The sequence below is a fragment of the Amblyraja radiata genome, chromosome 7, assembly GCF_010909765.2.
Source record: "Amblyraja radiata isolate CabotCenter1 chromosome 7, sAmbRad1.1.pri, whole genome shotgun sequence".
Taxonomy (NCBI): domain Eukaryota; kingdom Metazoa; phylum Chordata; class Chondrichthyes; order Rajiformes; family Rajidae; genus Amblyraja; species Amblyraja radiata.
This window is the reverse complement of record NC_045962.1, coordinates 23,433,503-23,456,961: the sequence shown is the minus strand read 5'-3', so window position 1 is coordinate 23,456,961 and position 23,459 is coordinate 23,433,503. Positions and strand designations below refer to the sequence as shown.

The 23,459-nt window shown below is 41.0% G+C and overlaps 1 protein-coding gene across 4 annotated transcripts in view; it reads right to left on the bottom strand.

The window, feature by feature from the left end:
* Positions 1–18,177, bottom strand: part of ccdc141 (coiled-coil domain containing 141) — a 103,418-nt gene extending 85,241 nt beyond the window's left edge. For all 4 annotated transcript variants that reach the window (XR_004412541.1, XM_033023854.1, XM_033023853.1 and 1 more), the window contains exons 1-2: positions 17,890–18,177; positions 17,521–17,643 (exon numbers count right to left, since the gene is read on the bottom strand). Coding sequence is in view for 3 of the 4 variants with exons in the window: in XM_033023854.1 (XP_032879745.1) it covers positions 17,521–17,643; positions 17,890–18,012 (246 nt within the window). In the remaining variant the exon portion in view is untranslated. The remainder of the gene's footprint in view (positions 1–17,520; positions 17,644–17,889) is intronic.
* Between the last annotated feature and the right edge of the window lie 5,282 nt (positions 18,178–23,459).

Below are 23,459 nucleotides of genomic sequence, written 5' to 3'. Positions count from 1 at the left end.
AGACTCAGTAGATCAAGCCACATCTGTGGAAAGCGAATGAGAGTTAGTAATTCTTCCCGCGGTTGTAGCCTGGCCTGCTCAGTATTCCCCACAGTTTCTAATTTATTCTAAGCGTTCCACAATCTGTATTTTTTTTTAAACTGTATTTTATCATTCAGCCACAGTAGGGGAAAGGAAAAGGGACATTTTGCCACAAGGTGGAAGGCAGAAGGAATTATGACAAAACAGAAGAGGGCGCTATTGAGACAAATATGGAAACAAGAGATTCATGAGAGATGATACAAATAGTAATAGTGGAATTGTTATTTGAAATTGTCGAATTCAATATTGAGTCTATACGGTGTAAGGTATATTACACCATTCAAGGCTTAAATTGAGCTTTGATGGAACTGTAAAAGCAAAATAAAGGCCAATGTGTGACAGTTATTAAGAAGCAAAATAACAGGTGACTTGCAACTTACCACCCAATTTCAGAATACTAATATCCTTTACAAGCACTATTTCATTGAAATGCCATTAATAAAAGCATCAAAAAAAGTATTCCCAGCTTACAATTTCTTTTCACTTGCTGATCGGTGCCCCCAGGCTCTTAAAAATTATTGTATAGGCATATGAATGAGAAGGGAATGGAGGGTTATGGTATGAGTGCAGGCACGTGGGACTAAGGGAAAAAAGTTGTTCGGCACGGACTTGTAGGGCCGAGATGGCCTGTTTCCGTGCTGTAATTGTTATATGGTTATATGGTTATATAACAGTTTCCACAACAACTAGTGGCACAAAACTACAACAATATACTAGATTGATCAAATGATCTCTGCAAATGTTGACATTTGAGCAAGACCAACTAAAGCTGGGAGCCTCAGAGAACCATGTGGTAATGTCGTGAACTAGATATCAAGAGGTCCAAAGTTCAGATTTTCAGGAGGAAAAAAAATTGAAATAAATTGCCATAAAGGACAAGAATAATGTGTAATTTTCTGTTAAAGTCAAATATACTGTCCGTTGTCTCCAGTTTAACTTGTACCTAATCTTTCCCGCATTAAATAACTTCCAATTGAGCATGAAGAATGCAATTTGTCAGCCTAGTAATTTTCTCTGCCTACAAAAAAAAAGACTAAGGGGCTGTCCCACTGCGGTGTCCTAATTGGCGAGTTTAGAAAAGTTTAGGAGAGTTTGAAAAAGTGTCATGTTGAAGACCTCCTTCGACTATGTAGAAAACATCCTTCGACTATGTTGAAGACTAGCTTCGGGAAAATTGGACACCGAATAGTGGAGAGTGAAGACGATCTCCTTCGATCTCCTTCAACCTCCCTTCTACGACTACCTTTGATTACCTTAGACTACCCTCGACTCCCTACGAATAACATGCCGACTTACTACCACCTACTTCGACTAAACCTACGAGTAAAAAAAATATCGATTTTTTCCATGGCGACCTTTTTTTACTCGCGGGCATTTTTCAGCATGTTAAAAAATACGCAGCGACCTAGCTGAGGCCTCGAGTAGATGGGGACTACTCGCGAGCATGAAGGAGAGTTACAAAGACCTCCTAGGACCTACTGTCGACCATGCTGCGAGTATGAGTCGAGGGCAAATTCTTCTAAACTCGCCAATTAGGTTGCCGCAGTGGGACAGCCCCTTATCTAGAACTATTCCAGGCAACATTTTGGGTAAATTTTAGTCTAGTGACTTAAATTATCATATTCACTCCGTTCAGTTTTCAATTAATTTAAGACATAGATTTATTTATGGAAGCTTTCATTGTGGCAACCACCAATAAATAAAGGAACTGTGAAACATCATCAGTTATGATTTCTCCAAATTAAAATTTATATTAAGCATAACAAAAGCTATGATTCATAAATTAAAAGCTTTGCAGTCACAAACAGACATTATTACTGTATAATTTTGAAGTTCTCACAGTTCTTAAATTACACCAACATTCATTCAGCCCCTGGTTCTGCAAGTAACAAGGAACTTCAGCGTTACAGTGACCGAAGTTTTAAAGAATGCTGGTGTTCCAGTTCTTTGTGAATAGTTACATTTTACCAGGAACTAAACAATGAATAATTGGTATTGTCTCGGAGATAAAGAAAACTTTGCAGATCACCAAAGTGTAATTTGCAAAACCATCCATTTAAATAGTTCATCATCACAATCTAGAAGAAAAGATTATTGAAAAGTAATTATATATGTGGCATATGAACAGGCTAAATTGCTCTATTTAGCACGTCCACATGTCACATATAGTATATTGCAATAAATCTCAAGTGCAAGACTTTCAAACAGATAATCCAGTTCTCAGTAATGAAGATGGAAACAACATGATTAATTCCAAATTCTTGTCATAGGCTTTGTATCATTTTACTTTCAATACATATAATAGACCTTTTTAAATCACTGAATAGCAGAAAGACGACCATTTGGCCAAATTTGGCTTATTCATTTGAAAAGTGCTTCTCACGACCTCATCATAGTAGCCATTTGCTTTTGCGAAGATTCTCACTGTAATTGACCAAGTTATTATCCAATTAAAACTTCAGCTGATGGATCTTCCACTTCAATAAAAGCTTCCTGATATAATTCCAAAATCCTGAATTAACTAATTTATACACATGATTCTTGATTTTTCAACTTGCAAGTGCATTATATCCCATACCTAATTAAATATAATTGTCTGTTTCCCCAACTTGATATTTACAAGAGGTTTATTTAAAAAATTAGGTCTTAAGTAGAAAGGCAAATGTAACTGTATGGTGCCGGACATGTTGGTTGAGTTTGAATCGTGTAGTTTTGGGTTTAAATTACTTCAGCAACCTGAAGTTTGTCAATTGCTGCTAGAATATTGTCCAAGTTGGCTTCTGACAGGTAGGCTATTAAAGTAAGGCATGCACATCTACGACCTTGTGTCGATATGAAGAGATCTTGTGATATTCTTTGGAAGTTGATCAGGGACAGACATTGCTGAAATTTACACCCAATCACCATCTATACAATAAACAGATTACCTAGAGATCCATTCTGTGTTCGCTTCCTATGTTACAATAACAACTATACTTAAAAAATATTTAGTTGGGTGGTAATCATTTTTCCTCTAGGACATCCTGGACCCTTGCACCAGGGAGGCATGTGGTATGTTGTTTCCCTGGTGTCAGGGTCGAGGATGTCGAAGTGTGGCTGAAGAACATTCGTAAGGGGGAGGTAGATGTGCACATTAGCATAAATGGCATAGCTAAGAAAAGTAATGAGGTCCTGCAAAGAGTTAGGCAAAATATTAAAAAGCAGGACCTCAAGGGTGTACAGTGTTCTGTTGGGGCCAATATCCTTGTGGATAGGTTTGCTAGTGCTAATCAGAAGTTCAAACTAGATTGGCAGAACTGGATCAAATGCAATAATGAGGAAGTGGGAGGCTGGAAGACCATACAGAAGTCAACAACAGCAAGTTCAGAGGACTGGATGGGCAGGGGCACGGCAGCGAACGAGGAAAGACGTTTGGATTGTAATTGAGTTTGGGTTGATTATTTCAGATTATATCAGATTATATTATTAGCTGATGTGATTGGACAGCTTTTCATTGTACCTCAGTACACGTGACAATAATAAAAAAAGATGACATTACTGAACGAGCTTCCAGTGAGGTGATATGGATGGAGCTGAGATCAAAGAGAATGACCACCTTGTTGGGAGTATACTATAAGGTTCCAAATAGTCAAGGGGCATTAGAGGAACAAATATGCCAGGAGATTGGAGACTGCTGCAAGACTAATATTGTCATCGTAGGGGATTTTAATTTTCCCAATATAGACTGGGACTGTCATAGTGTGAAGAGCTTACATGGGTTGGAATTTGTCAAGTGTGTTCAGGAAAGTATCCTGAGGCAAGGGAAAGAGCAAAGCTTGACTTACTCTCCAGGAATTGGGCTGGACTAATAATTGTCAGTGGGCGAGCCTTTTAGGACCAACCACACAGTTCTATTAGCTTTCAAATAGTTATGTTACAGTGTACAAGAAATTGGTGAGGCCTCGCTTGGAGTATTGTGTTCAGTTTTGGTCATCCTGGTATAGCAAAGATGCCATTAAGCTGGAAAGAGTGCAGAGATGATTTACAAGGATGTTGCCATGACTCAAGGGCCTGAACTATTGGGAGAGGATGAGTAGGCTAGGCCTTTATCCATGGGAGTGCAAGAGGCTGACAGGTTTAGATTAGATTAGATTAGATTAGATTCGTTTTATTGTCATTCAGACCTTTCGGTCTGAACGAAATTTTGTTTCCCTGCAGTCATACATATAATTTTTAAAAATGGCAAAAACACACAATCAACACAAATTTAACATCCACCACAGTGAGTTCACCAAACACCTCCTCATTGTGGTGGAAGGCAAAATCTTAAAGTCTCTGTCTCTTCCCCCTTTGTTCTCCCTCTGCGCCGAGGCGACGGTTCAAACTCCGCGGGTGGTTGCTGCCTCCGCCGCAACTCCAGGGCCGAGTCGGGTCTCCGCCGCTGCTGCTGCTGCTGCCGCCACCGCAGCTTCTGTGCCGAGCCGGGTCTCCGCTGCTGCTGCTGCCGCCGCTAGAGCTTCGGGGCCGAGTCAGGTCTCCGCTGCTGCTGCTGCCGCCGCCACAGCTTCTGTGCCGAGCCGGGTCTCCGCTGCTGCTGCTGCCGCCGCCACAGCCTCGGGGCCGAGTCAGGTCTCCGCTGCCGCTGCTGTTGCTGCTACAGCTCCAGGGCCGAGCCGGGTCTCCGCTGCCGCTGCTGTTGCTGCTACAGCCCCAGGGCCGAGCCGGGTCTCCGCTGCCGCTGCTGCCGCTGCTACAGCTTCGGTGCCGAGTCCGGTCTCCGCTGCTGCCGCCGCCGCCGCCACAGTTTCGGTGCCGAGTCCGGTCTCCGCTGCTGCCGCCGCCGCCGCCACAGTTTCGGGGCCGAGTCAGGTCTCCGCTGCCGCCGCTGCTGCTGCTACAGCTCCGATGTCGCCAGCTCCGCCATTAGGCCTCGGCGCAGACGGAGACGGGGAATACGACCGAAGAAAAAGTCGCATCCCCTGAAGGAAGAGACCAAAACATGTTTCTCCCACCCCACCCACACACATACACAACTTAATAAAACAAAATTAACTAAAACATGACAATGAACAAAACGAAAGAAAAAAACAGACGGACTGCAGGTGGGCCGCAGCTGTTAAGCCAGCGCCGCCATCTTGGACAGGTGAACACATAGTGGTGTATACAATCATGAGGAGAATAGATAGGATGAATGCACAGAATCTTTTTCTCAGGGTAGGTGAATCAAGAAATAGAGGGCATAGATTTAAGGTGAGAGGGGAAAGATTTAGAACAGAGAACACAGTAGAGAACAGCACAGCTCTACAATGTCCAACCTGGATGACTAATCTCCTTGGTCTACACATGATCCATATCCTTCCATTCACTGCATATCCATGTGCCAGGCAAATGCCGTATAAATGTCCCTATCACACCTGCCTCCATCTCCACAGCTGGGAGCACATTCCAGGAACCCACCAATCACAGTGTATTCCTCTCACCTTAAATGTATGCACTCCAGCATTAGATATTTCCACTGGGAAAAAAAGGTTCTGACTGTCTATCCTGTCTATGCCTCTCATAGTTTCATATACATCAATCAGGTTTGCTCTCGACCTCCAATGTTCCAGAGAAAACAATCCAAGTTTATCCAACCTCTCCTTATTGTTAATGCCCTCTAATCCTTTCTGGTAAACTTGTTCTGCATCCTCCCCAAAGCCTCCACATCCTTCTTGTATGTTGAGGCCCGAGCATCATATAATATTCCAAATGCAGCCCAACCAAAGTCCTATAAAACTGTAATATGACTTTACATGTTGCAACTTAACAGGAACAAACTATACGAAAAATCAACCAAGACCAATGAGCGCAAGCAGACCATAAACCTTCTTTACCATTGTAACTACTTGTATTGCCATTATCAGGGACCTATGGGCTTGGACTCCAATATCCCTCTATACATCAATGCTGTCGAGGGTCTTGCCATCACACCCCTTGGTGTGCAGGGATTGCTGGTCGGTGGGCTGAGTGGCCTGTTTCCGCGCTGTGTCTTGGTGTGCGTGGATCGCTGGTCTGTGCGAACTCAGTGGGCTGAGGGGCCTGTTTCCGCGCTGTGTCTTGGTGTGCGTGGATCGCTGGTCTGTGCGAACTCAGTGGGCCGAGGGGCTTGTTTCCGCGCTGTGTCTCTGGTCTAAACTAAACTAAATGATATTTCAAATGTCACAGCATGAAAGAGACGAATGCTTGTTGGAAGAATGTTTATTGAATTAGCCAGGAGTTGCAGACACACACTATGTATGTTCACACACTATAGGTTTTTGAAGACGTGACCAAAAAGGTCGCTGAGGGCAGAGCTGTAGATGTTGTATACATGGGCTTCAACAAAGCATTCAACAAGGTTCCACATGGTAGACAACTCTGGAAGGTTAGATCGCATTTGATCCAAGAAGAGATAGCTGAATGGATAGAAAATTGGCTTCATGGAAGGAAACAGAGGGTGATGGTGGAAGATTGCTTCTCGGACTAGAGGTCTGTGACTAGTGGTGTGCTTCAGGGTTCGGTGCAGGCCCATTACTGTTTGTCATCTACATCAATGATTTGGATGAGAACATACATGCAAGATTAGCAAGTTTGCTGATGATACAAAAGTGGGTGGTTTCGCTGATACTAAAGATGGTTGTGAAAAATTGCAGTAGGATCTGGATCGATTGGCCAGGTGGGCTGAGGAATGGTTGATGGAATTTAATGCAGAGAAATGTGAGGTGTTACATTTTGGGAAGTCTAACATGGGCAGGACCTACACAGTAGAGCTCTGGGTAGTGTTGCAGAGCAGAGGGATCTAGGAGTGCAGGTGCATGGTTCCTTGAAAGTGGAGTCGCAGGTAGGTAGGGTGGTCAAAAAGGCTTTTGGCACATTAGTCTTCATTCAAAGAATTGAGTATAGAAGTTGGGAGGTCATGTTGTAGTTGTATAAGACGTTGGTGAGGCCGCATTTAGAGTATTATGTTCAGTTCTGGGCATCATGTTGTAGGAAATATGATTTCAAGCTGGAAAGGGTAAAGAGATTTACAAGGATGTTGCCAGGACTAGAGGGTCTGAGCTACAGGGATTGGTTGAGTAGGCTGGGACTCTATTCCTTGGAGCGCAGGAGGATGAGAGGTGATCTTATAAAGCTGTATAAGATCATGAGAGGAATAATCAGGTAGATGCACAGAGTCTCTTGCTCAGAATAGGTGAATCGAAGACCAGAGGACATAGGTTTAAGGTGAAGTGGAAAAGATTTAATAGGAATCTTAGGGGTAACTTTTTCACACAAAGGGTGGTGGCTGCATGGAACAAACTGCCAGAGGTGGTAGTTGAGGCAGACACTATTCCAACATTTAAGAGATAGTTGGACAGGTACATGGATAGGACAGGTTTGGAGGGATATGGACCAAACACGGACAGGCAGTACTAGTGTAGCATGTTGGATGCTGTAGTGTATGACATGCTGGTCGGTGTGGGCAAGTTGGGCTGAGGAGCCTGTTTCCACACTATCACTCTGTGACTTTATCAACCGTTTACCTTCCACTTCCATTCGACCACCCAAAGTGCAACACCTCACACTTGCTTAGATTAAACTCCATCTGCCATTTCTCTGCCCATTTCAGAAGCTGATCTATACTCCGCTGAGAGCTTTCATCATTGTCCGTAATTCCACCAATTTTGGAGAGGTATATATCACTATATTTGGAGAGGTCTACAAACTTACTACATCCTCATTTATGTTCAAGCCGTCTCTACATATCGCAACCGACAGAGTTTCCAACACAGATTCCTGCGGAACTCAACTGGTCCCAGCACCTGAGTGACTTCTTTAATAGGAACCTGAGGGGCATAATTTTCCATGCAGAGAGTGGTGAGTGTACGGAATAAGTTGCCAGAAGCAGTGGCTAAGGCAGTACAGTACAGTGGCGGCGCCTAACGGCAGCGGCTCGACTACAGTCGTCTGTCTTTTTTAATTTTTGTCTTGTTAAATGTATGTCTTGATTTAGTTTTTATTTTTTTTTTTAGCTGTGTATATGTGGGGGGTGGTGGGGGGGCTGTGGGGGAAACCGTTTTAAATCTCTTCCCTGTGCGGGGACCCGACTATTCCCTGTCGGGTCTCGGATGTCGTTGGGCCTAACATCGTGGAGCCGGCGGCGACCTCCGGCCGGGACTAACCTGAGGGCTCCAGTTGCAGAGCCTGCGGAATTGACATCGCGGAGCTGGCCAACTTCGGAGCGGGAAGAGCTGTGGTGGCGTGCGGCTGCGACCCGACTTTTGGAGTTCGGAGGCACCAGCCGCAGACCCGGTGGACGGGAACATCGGGAGCTCGCAGGTCCCTGGTGGGAGACCGCTTTTCCGAGCTCCGCAACGGCGACTTCTCCCGCTGGAATCGCGGGTTTAAGGACATGGAGCCGGGGCCTAACATCACCCGGCGTGGCTTAAACGGCCTCAGGACTTACCATCGCCCGCCGGGGGCTTTAACATCGGAGCCCCAGTTCGCCTCGACACTGCAGTTGGACTGCTGGACCACGGGAGAAGGAACAAAGGGAAGAGATAAAGACTTTGCCTTCCATCACAGTGAGGAGATGTTGGAGACTCACTGTGATGGATGTTTATGTAAACTGTGTTAAGTGTGGGTCTTGGATTGTTTTGTAATGTAAAAAACTGTAGAAATGATATTTCGTTCAAACCTAGGTTTGAATGACAATAAATTGCATTCTATTCTAATAGCGACATTTTACAAATATTTGGACAGGTACACTGAGAGAAAAGATATAGGGGAATTGGGCCAAGTGTGGTCAAATGGGGTATGGAGTATCTTGTTTGGCATGGACAACTTGGGCCAAACAGCCTGTTTCCATGCTCTATGACTCTAGGTCAGGCAGCATCTGCATTGCTTTATTAAAAAGACACAGAAAAGACAATAACATGCAATGTAAACAGAATTTTGTGATGAATGGAAAGGTTATCGATAGAAATTAGATAGTTGGATGATTTCCCCTGTTACAGAGCAGGCCTTGAGGGGGAAAATATTTATTTCTTCATTTGGGATGTCAACGTTGAAGGATCATCATGATTAACGAGAAAGAAATATGCAGAAGAATGTTTGTATCAATTATTTCTAAGAACAGATGATTATTTTGCTGCAGGGTGGGTTAGAGACAGTTATAATTGCATATGTTAAGAGAAAACAAGTTAATACTTGAAATAGAGGAAGATAGGTTATGTGGAGAATGAGAGGAAGTGGGTAATGGATTTGATTTCATGAATGCGATAAAGCACTTTAATTAACTGGGAGTGAAATGGGCATTACCATTGCATGTTCTGAAAAGCTCTATTCTTGCTTCAAATGACACAGAAAATATTTTTACGTTACTTTTTGTTCTTTAGTTAGAGGGTGGTGAATCTGTGGAATTATTTGCCACAGAAGGCTGTGGAGGCCGTCAGTGGATATATTTAAGGCAGAGATAGATATATTCTTGATTAGTACAGGTGTCAGAGGTTATGGATAGAAGGCAGGAGAATGTGGTTAGGAGGGAGAGATAGATCAGCCAAGATTGAATGGCGGAGTAGACTTGATGGGCTGAATGTAGCGTTGTTACAAATTCCTGTCATCAGTGGCGCTCTAGATCTGCCTGTGCGTGCAACTCGAGAGGGGGGGGGAAAGTTAGTAAAATGCAGGTTTTTATTGGTTGCCAGGGAGGGGTTTCCTCGTAAGACAAGCTTATGAGGAAATTTCGGCTGTCAACCCGTTCGTGATTTAAAAAAAAAAAAAACGTTGCTTAACTTTCATGCGTACTATGTTCTGGTGTGCTAAAGCAAAGCAAGAATTTCATTGTCCTATCAGGGACACATGACAATAAAATTATCTTGAACTCTCTCTCTTAACTATTGAATCGCTGGATGAAAATCGGGACAACTCACAATGCCTTCAAAATCACAGATTGCAAGTTCAGGACAAAGCAAAAGGTATGTACTGTAGGACGTTTATTTAACATCTTATCTAGTTTTTGGTGTAATTTCATTTTAATCTGATTATGTGAAATATGTTATTTAGGCCTCGATGTCGGCCGTGTCTTGCTTGCCAGCTGTGAGTGTGAGCAAAATTATGGCAGTTGCCACAATCCGATCTCTGTATCATAATCCACAAACATCCACTCTCAAGATAATCAAATTCATTATTTTTTGCACAATCATGTCATAAGAACATCTAAATTAACTATATTTTGTGTAATTGTCTATCCATGATCAATATTTTCATACTAAATATCTGACTAAAAACTTCCACAGTACATAGTTTTTAGTCAGATATTTAGTATGAAAATATTGATCATGGATAGACAATTACACAAAATATAGATAATTTAGATGTTCTTATGGCATGATTGTGCAAAAAATAATGATTTTGATTATCTTGAGAGTGGATGTTTGTGGAATTTGAACACATGTCTGTGTAAAACGGCCCTTGCCTGCTGCAGTGTTATAAACCAATAGTAACATTTATGGGAATTAAACATTCAATTCCTTCGATTTGGCATAGAAATTCATGACAAAGTGAGATTTAAAAATCATGTTATATTGTGAATTCTTGTGTGAATGGGATCAGTTTGTTGTTTGGATACTTCGGCTATTTAAAATTTTATTTTTAGCCTTTTCTTCAGAATGGGATAAATGTTTAGATCTAGTAATTGAATTTAGATGAATTTAATTCATTTGATGACACTGATTAATATGCTTTTTTGTTGGGTATTTACTATTTATTTTAACGTTACAATAATTTTAAGGTTCTGATCTTGAGAATATCACATTTTTGAATTTTCAAGGCTGGGTGTTTATTACTATTTCCGTCACAACGGTTAATTTAGTAATGGCTACTTAATTAGATAATCAACTAATCTTTTACTTTCATTTCAGGTCATCCAAGTAACATGTATCATATTTGTTTCAGAATGCGTCAATCTATAATAACTGAAAATTTCATTCAGTTCTCTTAATTTTTAAGGAAGTTATGGGTTTATGTCAATTGCCTGCCATCGATCACGGCTTTTGTGTTAAGTTAATGGAAAAGCAATAGGGAACAAGATGCTAATTTCCGAGTATGAAAATGGCCATAACTTTTTTAATACTAAAGATATGAAAGTGAATTAAGTATCAAATTGAAGTTCTTTTTATGCTTTATCTGATGGGATAAATTAAAGGCTTGATTTTAAAATCTCAAAAAATTATGTAACATCCCTACTGAATGGCCTAATTGTACTCCTATCCCTTATGATCTTATTACAAAAGGCCACAGCGAAAGAGAAAGCCAACATTCTGCTGTCCTCTGGCATCATTTGCAGTACTTAATCTTCATTACAAAATTAGGTCTGAAATTACTCCATGATAGAGTATAAATATTTAAGTTTTAGTATTCATGCCTTGTCTGCAGTTAATGAGAGTCATTATCTGATTTAAAATATATCAAATTAAAATCTTTCTATATAGTTAAAGAGGAATGTCTTGCCATTATCCATTGATATCAGCAGTAGTGAAACGTAGGTTACTATTAAAAGCCATTGTTGTTTCTTTAGCCAGAAATATTGATCCCACGTGTGGAATCATTTTTAAAGCTTCTCTTTCAAACTATTTTTCCTTCATTTGACCAACTAAAAAGAGAAATCAAATATCAGCAAATCTGCAAACTTTGATTGTTTTGCTGTTTGCTGCAATAGAGGCAAGTTCAACATAAAATGTTGATAGTGTTTTTGCTTAGCTTCCATCTGCCTACAGTTTATTAGCTGACACTGTAGTGCAAAGTGTAAGAAGTGACTGGAGCCTTCAGCTATATTTCATATCACTGCATTCTATTTCCTGTCAAAAAAGTTAATTAAACACATAAAATCACAAAATGGTGCAAATTAATTTCAAATTAAATTTTAGTTTAGAGATACAGTGCGGAAACAGGCCCTTCAGTCCGCACCGACCCCTGCACATTAACAATACCCTACACAAAACAAGGGACAATTTTACATTTATACTTAGCCAATTAACTTGTATGTTTTGAGTGTCGGAGGAAACCGAAGACCTCGGAGAAAACCCATGCGATTACGGGGTACAAACAGCACCCCTAGTAAGGATCAAATCCGGGTCACTGGCGCCATAAGGCAGTAGCTCTACCGCTCTGCCACCACGCCACCGTGCCGCCCTTTATACATTTATTGATAAACAAAAATCACTGTATAATTTTCATGTCCAAAGACTAATTTCTGACTGAAGATATTCATCAAGGTTATTTTTAAACACTTGCCTCATTGTTGCTTTACATCAAAATAGAAAAAAAATTAATATATACTTTTGTAATATCGCTTGTTTCAGTTTCATTCATTAGTAGTTTAAGATCTGGTATCTGAAAAATGTGAGAATGATTAATAAAAGGAAGATAAAATAACTGATCTGATTTGAAGATAGTCCTTTAGTGGCAGCTTTTGATAACGAGTGAAACATGTACTGGAGAAAATTGAATTTACTGTGAATTATGGGGAGTGAAAGAAAAATACTGCTGTGGTATGGATCATTTTTGCAATTTGGCCAAGTATTGAAACTTGTCAGAGCCACAAATGCAGGAAAGATTTCCCCTCCATAGTCCCAATAGTCGGTGGCAATATTTATCTACCAAGCAGCTATTATGTATCAACGGGAATGTTGTCTTAAATAATACAGATCATATGCCAAACAAGGAGATATTTTTTTTTGAAAGATTGCCATTCAATTATGGATCTTCTGACCAATTTTCAAATTTAAAATGTCCTGGGATTAAATGGTGCTAAATGATTATCTTTCTGAAGCAATGTTTATTGGTCCAACTGGAGAAGGAGCTACACTGGAACTCTTTTTAGGAAATGAGGGTGGACAAATGGCTGATGTGCCAGTCGGGGGCACTTTGGGATCAGTGACCAAAATTCTATTAATTTCAAGATAATTATAGAAAAAGATAGGACATATAGTTTAAATTCTAAATTGAGGTAAGACTAATTTTGATAGCATTAGCCAGAATGTTGCAAATGCTGATTGGGAGAGGCATATAGCAGGTAAAAGGATTCCCGGAGAGTGGCAGGCTTTTAAAAGTGAGATGGGGTGAGTTCAGGGTGAACATGGTCTGGTTAGAGTGAAGGGCCAGGCAAATCAGATTAGTGAACTCTGGATGATGAGGGATATTGAGACGCTGGTAATGAAAAAGAAGGGAGGCATATCTTAACAATGGGAACATGGGATCAAGTGAGTATAGGGGTTGTAGAAGTGTACTGAGGGAGGAACTTAGGGGGGCAAAAAGGAGATAAGAGATGCTCATCGCAGATATGGTAAAGGGGAATCTGTGTTCTAATCAATCAATTACAAAGTATTAGATGAACCACAAAGCTTTTATTAAAACCTATGCAGAGAGAATAATACATACTGCTGCATTTGTTGTATCATCTTGCAGACTGCCGAGCTCAGGGACGAACAGGGTTGTTGTCAGTAACTGCATTCCTTACTCAAATCCCGGACTGGATTACATGGTGGAATGTGTATCATGCATAATATATATGGTGAATGTTATATTGACAGAGATTAATATGGTTGATCATAAAAGATTCTATGCATATTAATAACAAAATGTAATAGGAAGAGAATAGTCCCCTTAGACTGGATAGACTCGGCTTGTACTCGCTAGAATTTAGAAGATTGAGGGGGGATCTTATAGAAACTTACAAAATTCTTAAGGGGTTGGACAGGCTAGATGCAGGAAGATTATTCCCGATGTTGGGGAAGTCCAGAACAAGGGGTGGAGGAGATTGGTGGGATCCTAGCAGATATATTTGTTTCTCTGTTAGCCACTGGTGAGGTTCAAGAAGACTGGTGAATGGCTAATGTTTAAGAATAGCAGCCGGGATAAGCCAAGAAACTACAGGCCAGTGACCTTTACATCAGTGGTGGGAATGTTACTGGAAGAAATTCTGATAAGCAGGATTTTACTTCGGAGTCACGTGAGTGACTACGTGAAGAACCCCGCCAGGACGCATGCGTGTCATATCGCTACACGCATTGCGAAACAGTCAGGCGGGGTGGAACGACGTTCCCCCGCAGCGGCAGTTTAAAAGCTGGAACCTGCAGGTAAGAGTTACTCTGCGGTCTTTTTGTGTTTCCCATACCGATTTACAGGTGGGGAGCATGGACAAGTCGAAGAAAGCAACGAGGGCTGCGACAAAGCTGGTGGGGGAGGACCGCGGAGTAGCGGGCAGCCAGCAGCGGCCAGCGGCACTTGAATCACCTATAATGGGATCAGCTGTGCCCGATGTCGCCTCCGCACCGGCCAGATCCACTCCGCGGCCGGGCGGTAAGGCAAGACAAAAGACTAACAAAGTCGTGGACTCAGATGAGTCCGACTTTGAGCAGCCGCGGGCGGCCAGTTTCTATAAGATCCGCCCTCAATCTTCTAAATTCTAGCGAGTACAAGCCGAGTCTATCCAGTCTTTCTTCATATGAAAGTCCTGCCATCCCAGGAATCAGTCTGGTGAACCTTCTCTGTACTCCCTCTATGGCAAGAATGTCTTTCCTCAGATTAGGAGACCAAAACTGTACGCAATATTCCAGGTGTGGTCTCACCAAGACCCTGTACAACTGCAGTAGAACCTCCCTGCTCTTATACTCAAATCCTTTTGCTATGAATGCTATCATACTATTCGCTTTCTTCACTGCCTGCTGTACCTGCATGCCTACTTTCAATGACTGGTGTACCATGACACCCAGGTCTCGTTGCATCTCCCCTTTTCCTAATCGGCCACCATTCAGACAATATGTTTCGGGGCATACGATTGAGGAGGAGAATTAATGAAGGGGAAAAGTTTAAAAAGGGGAATTCCAGTACTAAGGGTCAAGACAGCGGAATGAATAATGGTAACTGATGCACAGGAACCTCTGGAAAACGTACCATTTGATTTTTTCATTACTTGTATTACCTGCGGGTTGAACTGCGGCATTTAATGAACCATCACATCAAGATGCCTCTGCACAGTAAAGCTGAGTAGCTGCTCACCATTTAAAATATTTGATATTTATTTTTTCATCATAAAATAAATAACTTCACAATTTCCCACATTATATCCCATCCGCCACTTGTTTGCCTGCCAATGTTTATTTATAAACCCATTAAATCTTTCTCACAGCTCATACCCAACCCTTAAACATTACACTCTGTAATTTCATCCAAATCATCAATACATATTGTAAATGGCTGAGAGCCCAGTGGTGATTGATGCAACAGTGTGCCAATCTGAAAAAAACTAATTATTCTATTTCTGGCATTCAATCAATACCCCTACTCTGCTAATATATCTCCCCTAATCCATAAGCACTTATTTTGTGTAACAAACCTTTTGCGTAGCATATTACCAATAGCTTTTTGAAATGGAGACAATCTATGTTAATGTGAAAACAATCTGAATTTACATAGGGTTAATCTTCCTCTCTAATAGTAGAAAGGTCAGTGTGGGAATGGGAATTAAAGTGTTTAGCAACCAGGAGATCAGGTAGGTTCAGGCAGACTGAGCGAAGGTGTTCAGCCAAACGATCGCCTCGCCTACATTTGGTCTCGCCGATGTATAAGAGTCCACATCTTGAACAACGGATACAGTAGATGAGGTTGGAGAAGGTGCAAGTGAACCTCTGCCAAACCGGAATGGATTGTCGGGGTCCTTGGACAGAGTCAAGGGAGGAGGTCTAGGGTCAGGTGTTGCATATCTTGCAGTTGCAGGGGAAGATAACTGGGGAGGGGGTGCCTTGGGTGGGAAGGAATGAGTTAACCAGGAAGATGTGGAGGGAACGGTCTCTGCAGAAGGCGGAAAGGGGTGGAGATGGGAAGATGTGACTAGTGTTGCATCCCGTTGGAGGTGGCTAAATGTCAGAGGATTATGTGTTTTATGCAACAGCTGATGGGGTGAAAGGTAAGGATCAGGGGGACTAGGGAGAGGGGGAGCAAGGGCAGTGCTGCGGGGGTACCGAGGAGGCACGAGTGAGGGCCTCATCTATGATGGGCGAGGGGAACCCCGTTCTCTAAAGAATGAGGACTTCTGGGATGTCCTGGTATGGAACACTTCATCTTGGGCAGAGATGCGGCATGGATGGAGGAATTGGGAGTAGGGGATAGAATCTTTGCAGGAAGCAGGGTGGGAAGAAGTGTAGTCGAGATAGTTGTGGGAGTCAGCAGTCGATAGTCTATATCCTCTGATGGAGACTGTGAGATCAAGAAAGGGGAGGGAGGTGTCGGAGATGGTCCAAGTGAATTTTTTGAGTGCACAGATGGAAATTGGTGGTGACGTTGATGAAGTGACACGCCTCATTGTTTCAAGTAAAAATGAATTAAATTTAGCGCTAATTTTTAGAAATTTAATATGTCCGACTTCAAACTATATTAGTTTCAAGGAACACACAGAATCAGAGTTATACAGCGTGAAAACTTCAGCCAACTTGCCCACGCCACCTCCTTCGGCAGCTTGTTCCATACAACTACCACACTTTGTGTAAAAAATGTTGTCCCTCAGGTTCGTATGAAATCATTCCCCCCTCACCTTAAACCTATGTCCTCTTGTTCATCATTCCCCTACTCTGGGTAGAAAACTATGTACATTTACTCTATCTATTCCTTTCATGATCTAGTACATCTCCATAACATCACTTCTCATCCTCCTGCCCTCCAAGGAATAAAGTCCTAGCCTGCTGAACCTCTCCCTATAGTTCAGGCCCTCAGGTCCTGGCAATATCCTCGTAAATCCTTTCTGAACCCCGTCTAGCTTAACAACATCTTTCGTATAACAGGTGACCAAAACTGAACGCAATCCACTAAATGTGACTTCACCAATGTATTGTACATCCGTAACACAACCTCCCAACTTCTAAACTTAAAACCCAACCTCTTCTCATCTCAACTATTCATGAAACTACAGTGAGCAATCGGGCTCTGAAAAAGACCAAATCTTTAATTCACCACAATTCGGTGGAAGATTTGTTGTCAAATGGCAAAAAATATCTTTGTCTATCCTTTACTCAGCCAACTATATCAGGGGGGGATGAGACCACGGATGGGGATACCTTGCAAAGAACACAATAGCCTGCCTGATCAATGTCGATGTAATGCTCTCTTACTAACCTCACGATTTCCAGCTGAACTCAATTCTGGTAGAAATACTCTGATCCTAGCCTCCAGATTTTTACTTCCCTTATCTGTCTTTGCAACAGAAAAGTCATTGAAGAAACACTGGTGCAGCCTATTCCATGAGTTTTTGTTTTCTCCGATTCAATTGCATGAGCGTGTATTTTTGCTTCAACAATTCATACAGATTTGGCTTTAAAGTGAACATTGTATGGAACACACAGTACACCGGCTAACCTTGCTATTTGTGTGATATGAATCCTGCCAATCTGAGCATGCTGCATTCCTTACCTTTAGTTTAACCAGAAGTATTTCATGTTCGTTCAGTAATTTCTTGGTTTCATCCAGATTACTGCCAATTTCAAGTAGATTTGGTTTTGATTCAACAAGCTGAAGTTCCACACATGTTCCAGACTAAAATACAAAGATTAATTATTTGACTAGAAATCAGGATTATACCTTAAATTGTTAGTTTGCATATAATCAGACTGTAATTCACATTTGTGCAACGCTTAAGATTAAAACTTTGAGAAGGTAATTTAATATAAAAGCATTGCAGAATTTTATGTGAGTAGCCAGTTAAATTTAACAAAGATCAAGTCCCTATATCAAAGTACAAAAGCAGTGCAACAAAGTTAACTTTAGAAAGAGAAAACTTGCCTTTAGTATAGCTACTACAATTCTTGAGTCTCCTGTTTGGACAGCTACTGTACTAACAGTCGTTGCTGAAGGTCGACCTCCAGAATCAGTTTCACTGGACATATCTGCAACTTCACAATTCATACAGCAGGCAGATTCATCCCACTAAAATAATGTTTCAAGTAAATAACAACAGTAGGCTGCCAAGAAACATTTAAACAATAGAGTTAGTTGTATGCCCATTACTGTATATGCATTCAGGAAAAGAACTCCGCCAATACTGGTTACGTTTCCACAGCAGAAAAGAGCTAGTTTAAAAATAGATTAAGGCAGCATGTGTTGTATCACTGCTTTAGGAAGTTGACACACCCCTACTTTGACAGCAATAATCAGCCAGCTCCGTTCCTTTATCAACAGAGAAACATTGAATGTGATCCTCACAAAATATTATGACCTTGGAAGACCAAATGGAAACAACAGCAATTTGAAGATGTTTATTTTGTTCAGTTAAGAGCTGTAAACATAAAGTTGCTTCAGTAAATTATTTCAGATGTTTGTGAAATCAGAAGTCTTGACATTGTTGTTGTCAAGTTTTATTTCTGAGCTGATAATTAATGTATGGGTGTTCAAACGGGTGTTGATGTAGAATATTATGCTAGTCACTATAACACGCGATCGAAAGTCCTGTTCTGAGAAAATACAAGGCAATACTAGAATAGACTGAAATCCAAATGCAATGTTACAGTTTACACCTCATATGGTTACATTGTCATTAGTTTTGTCCAAGTGGCAACTTTATTTTGCAAATAAGCAGAATGCAACTGTTCTAACTAGAATTACATCTAACTTTCTGGATAAATTTGGTTTCTGGAATTGGTTACAAGTAAAAATTGAAATAGTTTTTAAAGGTTAAAAAACCCCGTAGGTTCGGCCCTACTTTTTCCAAAGTTTCATTTACTGAATCAAGAAAAATGTGAATTTGTAAATCACAAGTTAACTGAGCACAAAATTACAAAAAAACACAATGGCAGAATTTAACCTTATTATAATTAAATTACAATTTTAGTTAGATTGTAAAAAAGTTAATGTAGGAAATTAAAATTCACAGCTATCAAGTAGTAAGTAATGTTCAGAAATTGAGAGCTAAATCTAAACTTTTTTTGGGTAATTTTGCTGAAACAGAATAGTTGGCCTGGAATCTACATGTTATAAACTCTATTCTTGTCCTGAGAAACCCTGTACAACATTGAATATCTAAGCTTTTTAATTTTCCAAAATGATTCCTCTGTTAGGCCGATTTTAATTATTTGAAATTGAAATTGCTATTAACCAGGTGGCAATTGTCTTAAAATGGTACAAAATTCTAATAGCTTGCTGCTATTTTTAGAGGCCTTTCAATGGGCAGCTGAAAGGGTTACACATCTAGGTAGCAAGCTGCCTACTGCAAATGTGGGTAAAGTGTTGTCGTGAGAACCAGAAATTCAATTTTATGTGAAGCATGAGGGGGTATTTACACTTGATGTATCCTGGCTTTAAGACTGTAGTGGTCACTGATTGTTAGTGATCACTTCTACCACTCGCACAATTAGTCTGAAGAAGTCTGAATAAGGGTCTCGACCCGAAACGTCACCCATTCCTTCTCTCCAGAGATGCTGCCGGTCCTGCTGAATTACTCCTGCATTTCGTGTCCAGCTTTGGTGTAAACCAGCATTTGCAATTCCTTCCTACACACACACAATATTTCCTTTGTAGAGCCCAAAGGATTAGTACAGGTGTCAGAGGTTATGGAGAGAAGGCAGGAGAATGGGGTTAGGAGGGAGAGATAGATCAGCCATGATTGAATGGCGGAGTAGACTTGATGGGCCGAAAGGCCTACTTCTACTCCTATTCCTTATGACCTCATGACATGATCCTTCTAACTCAATAAACATACTGCTGGTATCTATATTATATATATATATACATATATATACATATATACATATATATATATATATATATATATATATATGTGATCATCTACTACTTCATCTCTCATCAGCTAATAACTGCCATTTGTGCTTTCTAATATCATGTTGGCCTAAACCTTGAAAGTGCTGGTTCACATCACATAACTTGCCCAGTGAGAAGACAACAAGCCCCCACCACAACATGCCACCACTCCAGGGTTCATAACAAGTGGGTAATTTATATCCCTGTTTCTGCTACAAGGCAAATAATTTTATTTGCTCCTAAATTTCTTTCATTACCTGATTTGAAACTACCTGCTAAAGGAGGAGACGACAATTTCTAGTGGGAAAAATAAATGCTGAAACACAGGCATTGCAAGGCAACATGTTATAAAAGCACCTGGGCATCCCTTCTGTGCTGCATCATTCTATAATTTATTATTTATATTTTGAAGGCTTTAAGGAACACATTCAGGATTTACAATGCATGAAATTTACATTTGACTTACCACATAACATAAAATGCTAAGCAACATAAAGAGGTAAAGTGGCTCATGCAGTTTGAATGCTTGGCTGGCTTCTTATGCAAGCAAGTATATTTCAGACAATCGCCTTGTTAGTTGTAATCTGCACTGTCTAACTCAATCATGTTTCACACATGTAGATAATTTTGTGAATGACCACGGAAATGTGGGGTATGGGGAACTGGCATAGGAGATGAGGCCTGGGGCAGATCAACCACGATCATACTGAATGGCAGGGCAGGTTCAAAGAGCCAAATAGCCTATTTCTGCTCCTATTTTATTTTGCTCTTATGTAAAATGGATTACCTGCACAGCAACAGAAGGGCCGCATGGCCTACTCCTGCACCTATTTTTCTATGTTTCTAAAGCAACCAAGTATTGAAGAGAAGCCTTCAACTTGGCATGACATTCTTTTTTTTTCTACATATGTTGCGCGTCACATTTGTTACATTTGTGAACTATGTACATTGGGTTTTTTTTAGATCAATATTACCATCACAATTTGGAATCACAACTCCCAATCTGCATGCGTTTTTTTTTTGTCAAGCTTCAGTTTACTAATCTGGAGTGCACAATTACACCAAGAAATCTCAGAATGGTTCCGATTTTAACTATAGATTTGTATTTAGCAAACACATTGGTTATGGTCTCTCACAAATTTGAAACTTATTCAATGGTTTGGTTTGGCCATTTGGAAGACTAGGCAGTCTTTACACGTTGGTTGATCCAAATGGTGCCAAATACACAAGAATTTTTCCTGTTTAACCAATGACTTCTCCCACCTCAGCGCACACCCATTCCCACCATCTCCCACCGCTCAGTTACCATGTGTTCTCCTCCTTTGTACACTCATCCCCCCCCATCCCCACCGCCCCCACCCCACCAACCCCAAGTCACTTTTATCCCCCTCTCTTCTCTCCTCACTGTCCCCTTCCACCAATATATCTCTCCCTCTGGCTTTATATTTAACTTCTCTCCTTTTTAGACATCCTTTGTCTCCATTTCACCTCCAGCCTTTGTCCACTAACTCAACCCATCTGGTTGAGCTCCTCCTCACCTGTTTCCATCTATCACTTGCCAGGCTTGTCCCAGCGCCACCTCTTTCCAAACGTTCTGCCTCCGACTACAATCAGTCTAAAGAATGATCCTGACCCCAAAATGTCATCTGTCTATTCCTCTACAGGTGTTGCCTGATATTTTAAGTTCCTCCAGCAATTTGTGTTTTGCTCAAGATTCTAGCATCTGCAGTTTCTTGTGTCCCAATGGTTTCTATTAATACTTGTAGTTTTCTTAAGACTGGCAACTTCAATGTTGCATCCACATACGTATAGATATTGAATATTTTTAACCTTAATTACACCCAAAATGTGTGACCCACTGCAAATTATAATTTCCTTCCTGGATTGTTTGAAGCAACTTTGCCACATATTTGTATTTAAATATCATTAAATGTCAGCTGCACAAGATACCAGAAATAGTTGGGACAGAGTATGCTGTGTTTTATCAGAAGCTTGTTCCATTTTTGTCATTGCAGCCACTACAGATCTGCCAGCTATATATCACTCACACCATCCTATCTCACAGTGCTTGTGTTTTAGAACCACACAGGCTAATTATTTGATTATTGCAATGTCTCTTGTTAATTTTGAGCTCATTGCCTTTTTCTTACAAAAAATATATAATCTTGTCAATGCTGACTTTAGCATTCATACAGATTATAATTTGATTATAGTCATCAAGGCAACAGAAACATTGATGCAAAAGAAGTGCTGAAGCTTCTCAAAGATTAGTTGCCAAAATACTAACCCTTAAGATCCCCACGATCTCAGTAAAAACAGGAAGGAATCCAAGGATTTTCAGGCACATATATTTGAATTCCAGTCAAAAGGTTTAGCACTGGGAGCTTGAACTTGGAACATGAGCAGCTGCTGTAAAACTATTTTGTGGTTATTTATTCTAACAACTGTTTCACTCCAACTGTTCTTTAAGAGTCAACCTCAATCTAGTTGCAGAAATCGATGAGTCACCTGTGCTCGCTGTTTAAACGTCTGCATCTATTCTGTGCAGATCTCGTGATGAAAATATCCCAGATGAAGCTCTCCACACACATACTATGGGGAGGTGTGTGGGGGTATATTTGTGCGTGGGTCTGTCCATCTCTGATGGTGGGGATCGAGTGTGGAGAGGAGGTCCACATATAGGCCTGTTGAAAAATTGTGAAACCAGGCTAAGTCCCACCACTAGCTTAGCCAACTATATAAAAACTATGATTGGTTAGGACATCCAGGAACAATTCTAAAGTATTAAATATTTTGAAACTTAAAAACATCCAAATAATCAAAAACTAAAAAATCTTCATCCCTCCTGTTGAAATAGAGTGACCTGCCCTATGTAGGGTCCAACCTGGTGCAAGGCCAAGCAGCTTTCCCCATCGTAAATGCAGGGAATGTACGACAACATCATGCTTCATGGATGGATTCAATGAGTCCATTCGCAAAGCTCAATCAGAGAATTGCTGCTGAACAGCTGTCAGCAAGTTCGGATTTCAGTTTTCGTACACGCATGGAAGAAAATAATATTTTGTGTATAGCCCTATCTGCCCTTTGGTCCCTAGTCTAATGCTGGAGGACCTATGTGATGAGAGGGGGAAGTCTTAATGAGGTCCTCAATGGGCACCTTTTTCACACAGAAGGTGGAACATATCTGGAATGAACTGCTAGAGAAAGTGCTCATGAGGAGTCCAATTAGGACATGTAAAAGACCCTTGCACAGGTACATGGGTTGGAAATAATTGAGAGGGAAATGGGCCAGGTACAGGCAAGTGGGATTAGTACAGTTAGGTAACTTGGTCAGCAAGAAGCTGGGCCAATGGGCTAGTTTCCATGCTCTATAATCCTATAGATCCTTACAGACATGTTTGGAGAATGTATTGCACATGGTATAGTGCTGGCAGTGTTGCAGGTGATTACTCCTTTTGGTTGTTGAGGTAGTCCAATCAAAATTAGGGGTTTGATTCAGCTGAAATAGAGGGCTGACCTTCCACAGCATCAGCAGTTGTGTGATATTTCTATAATCTAAAAGGCCAACATACTGTAATGGAACAATACTTTATGTGTCA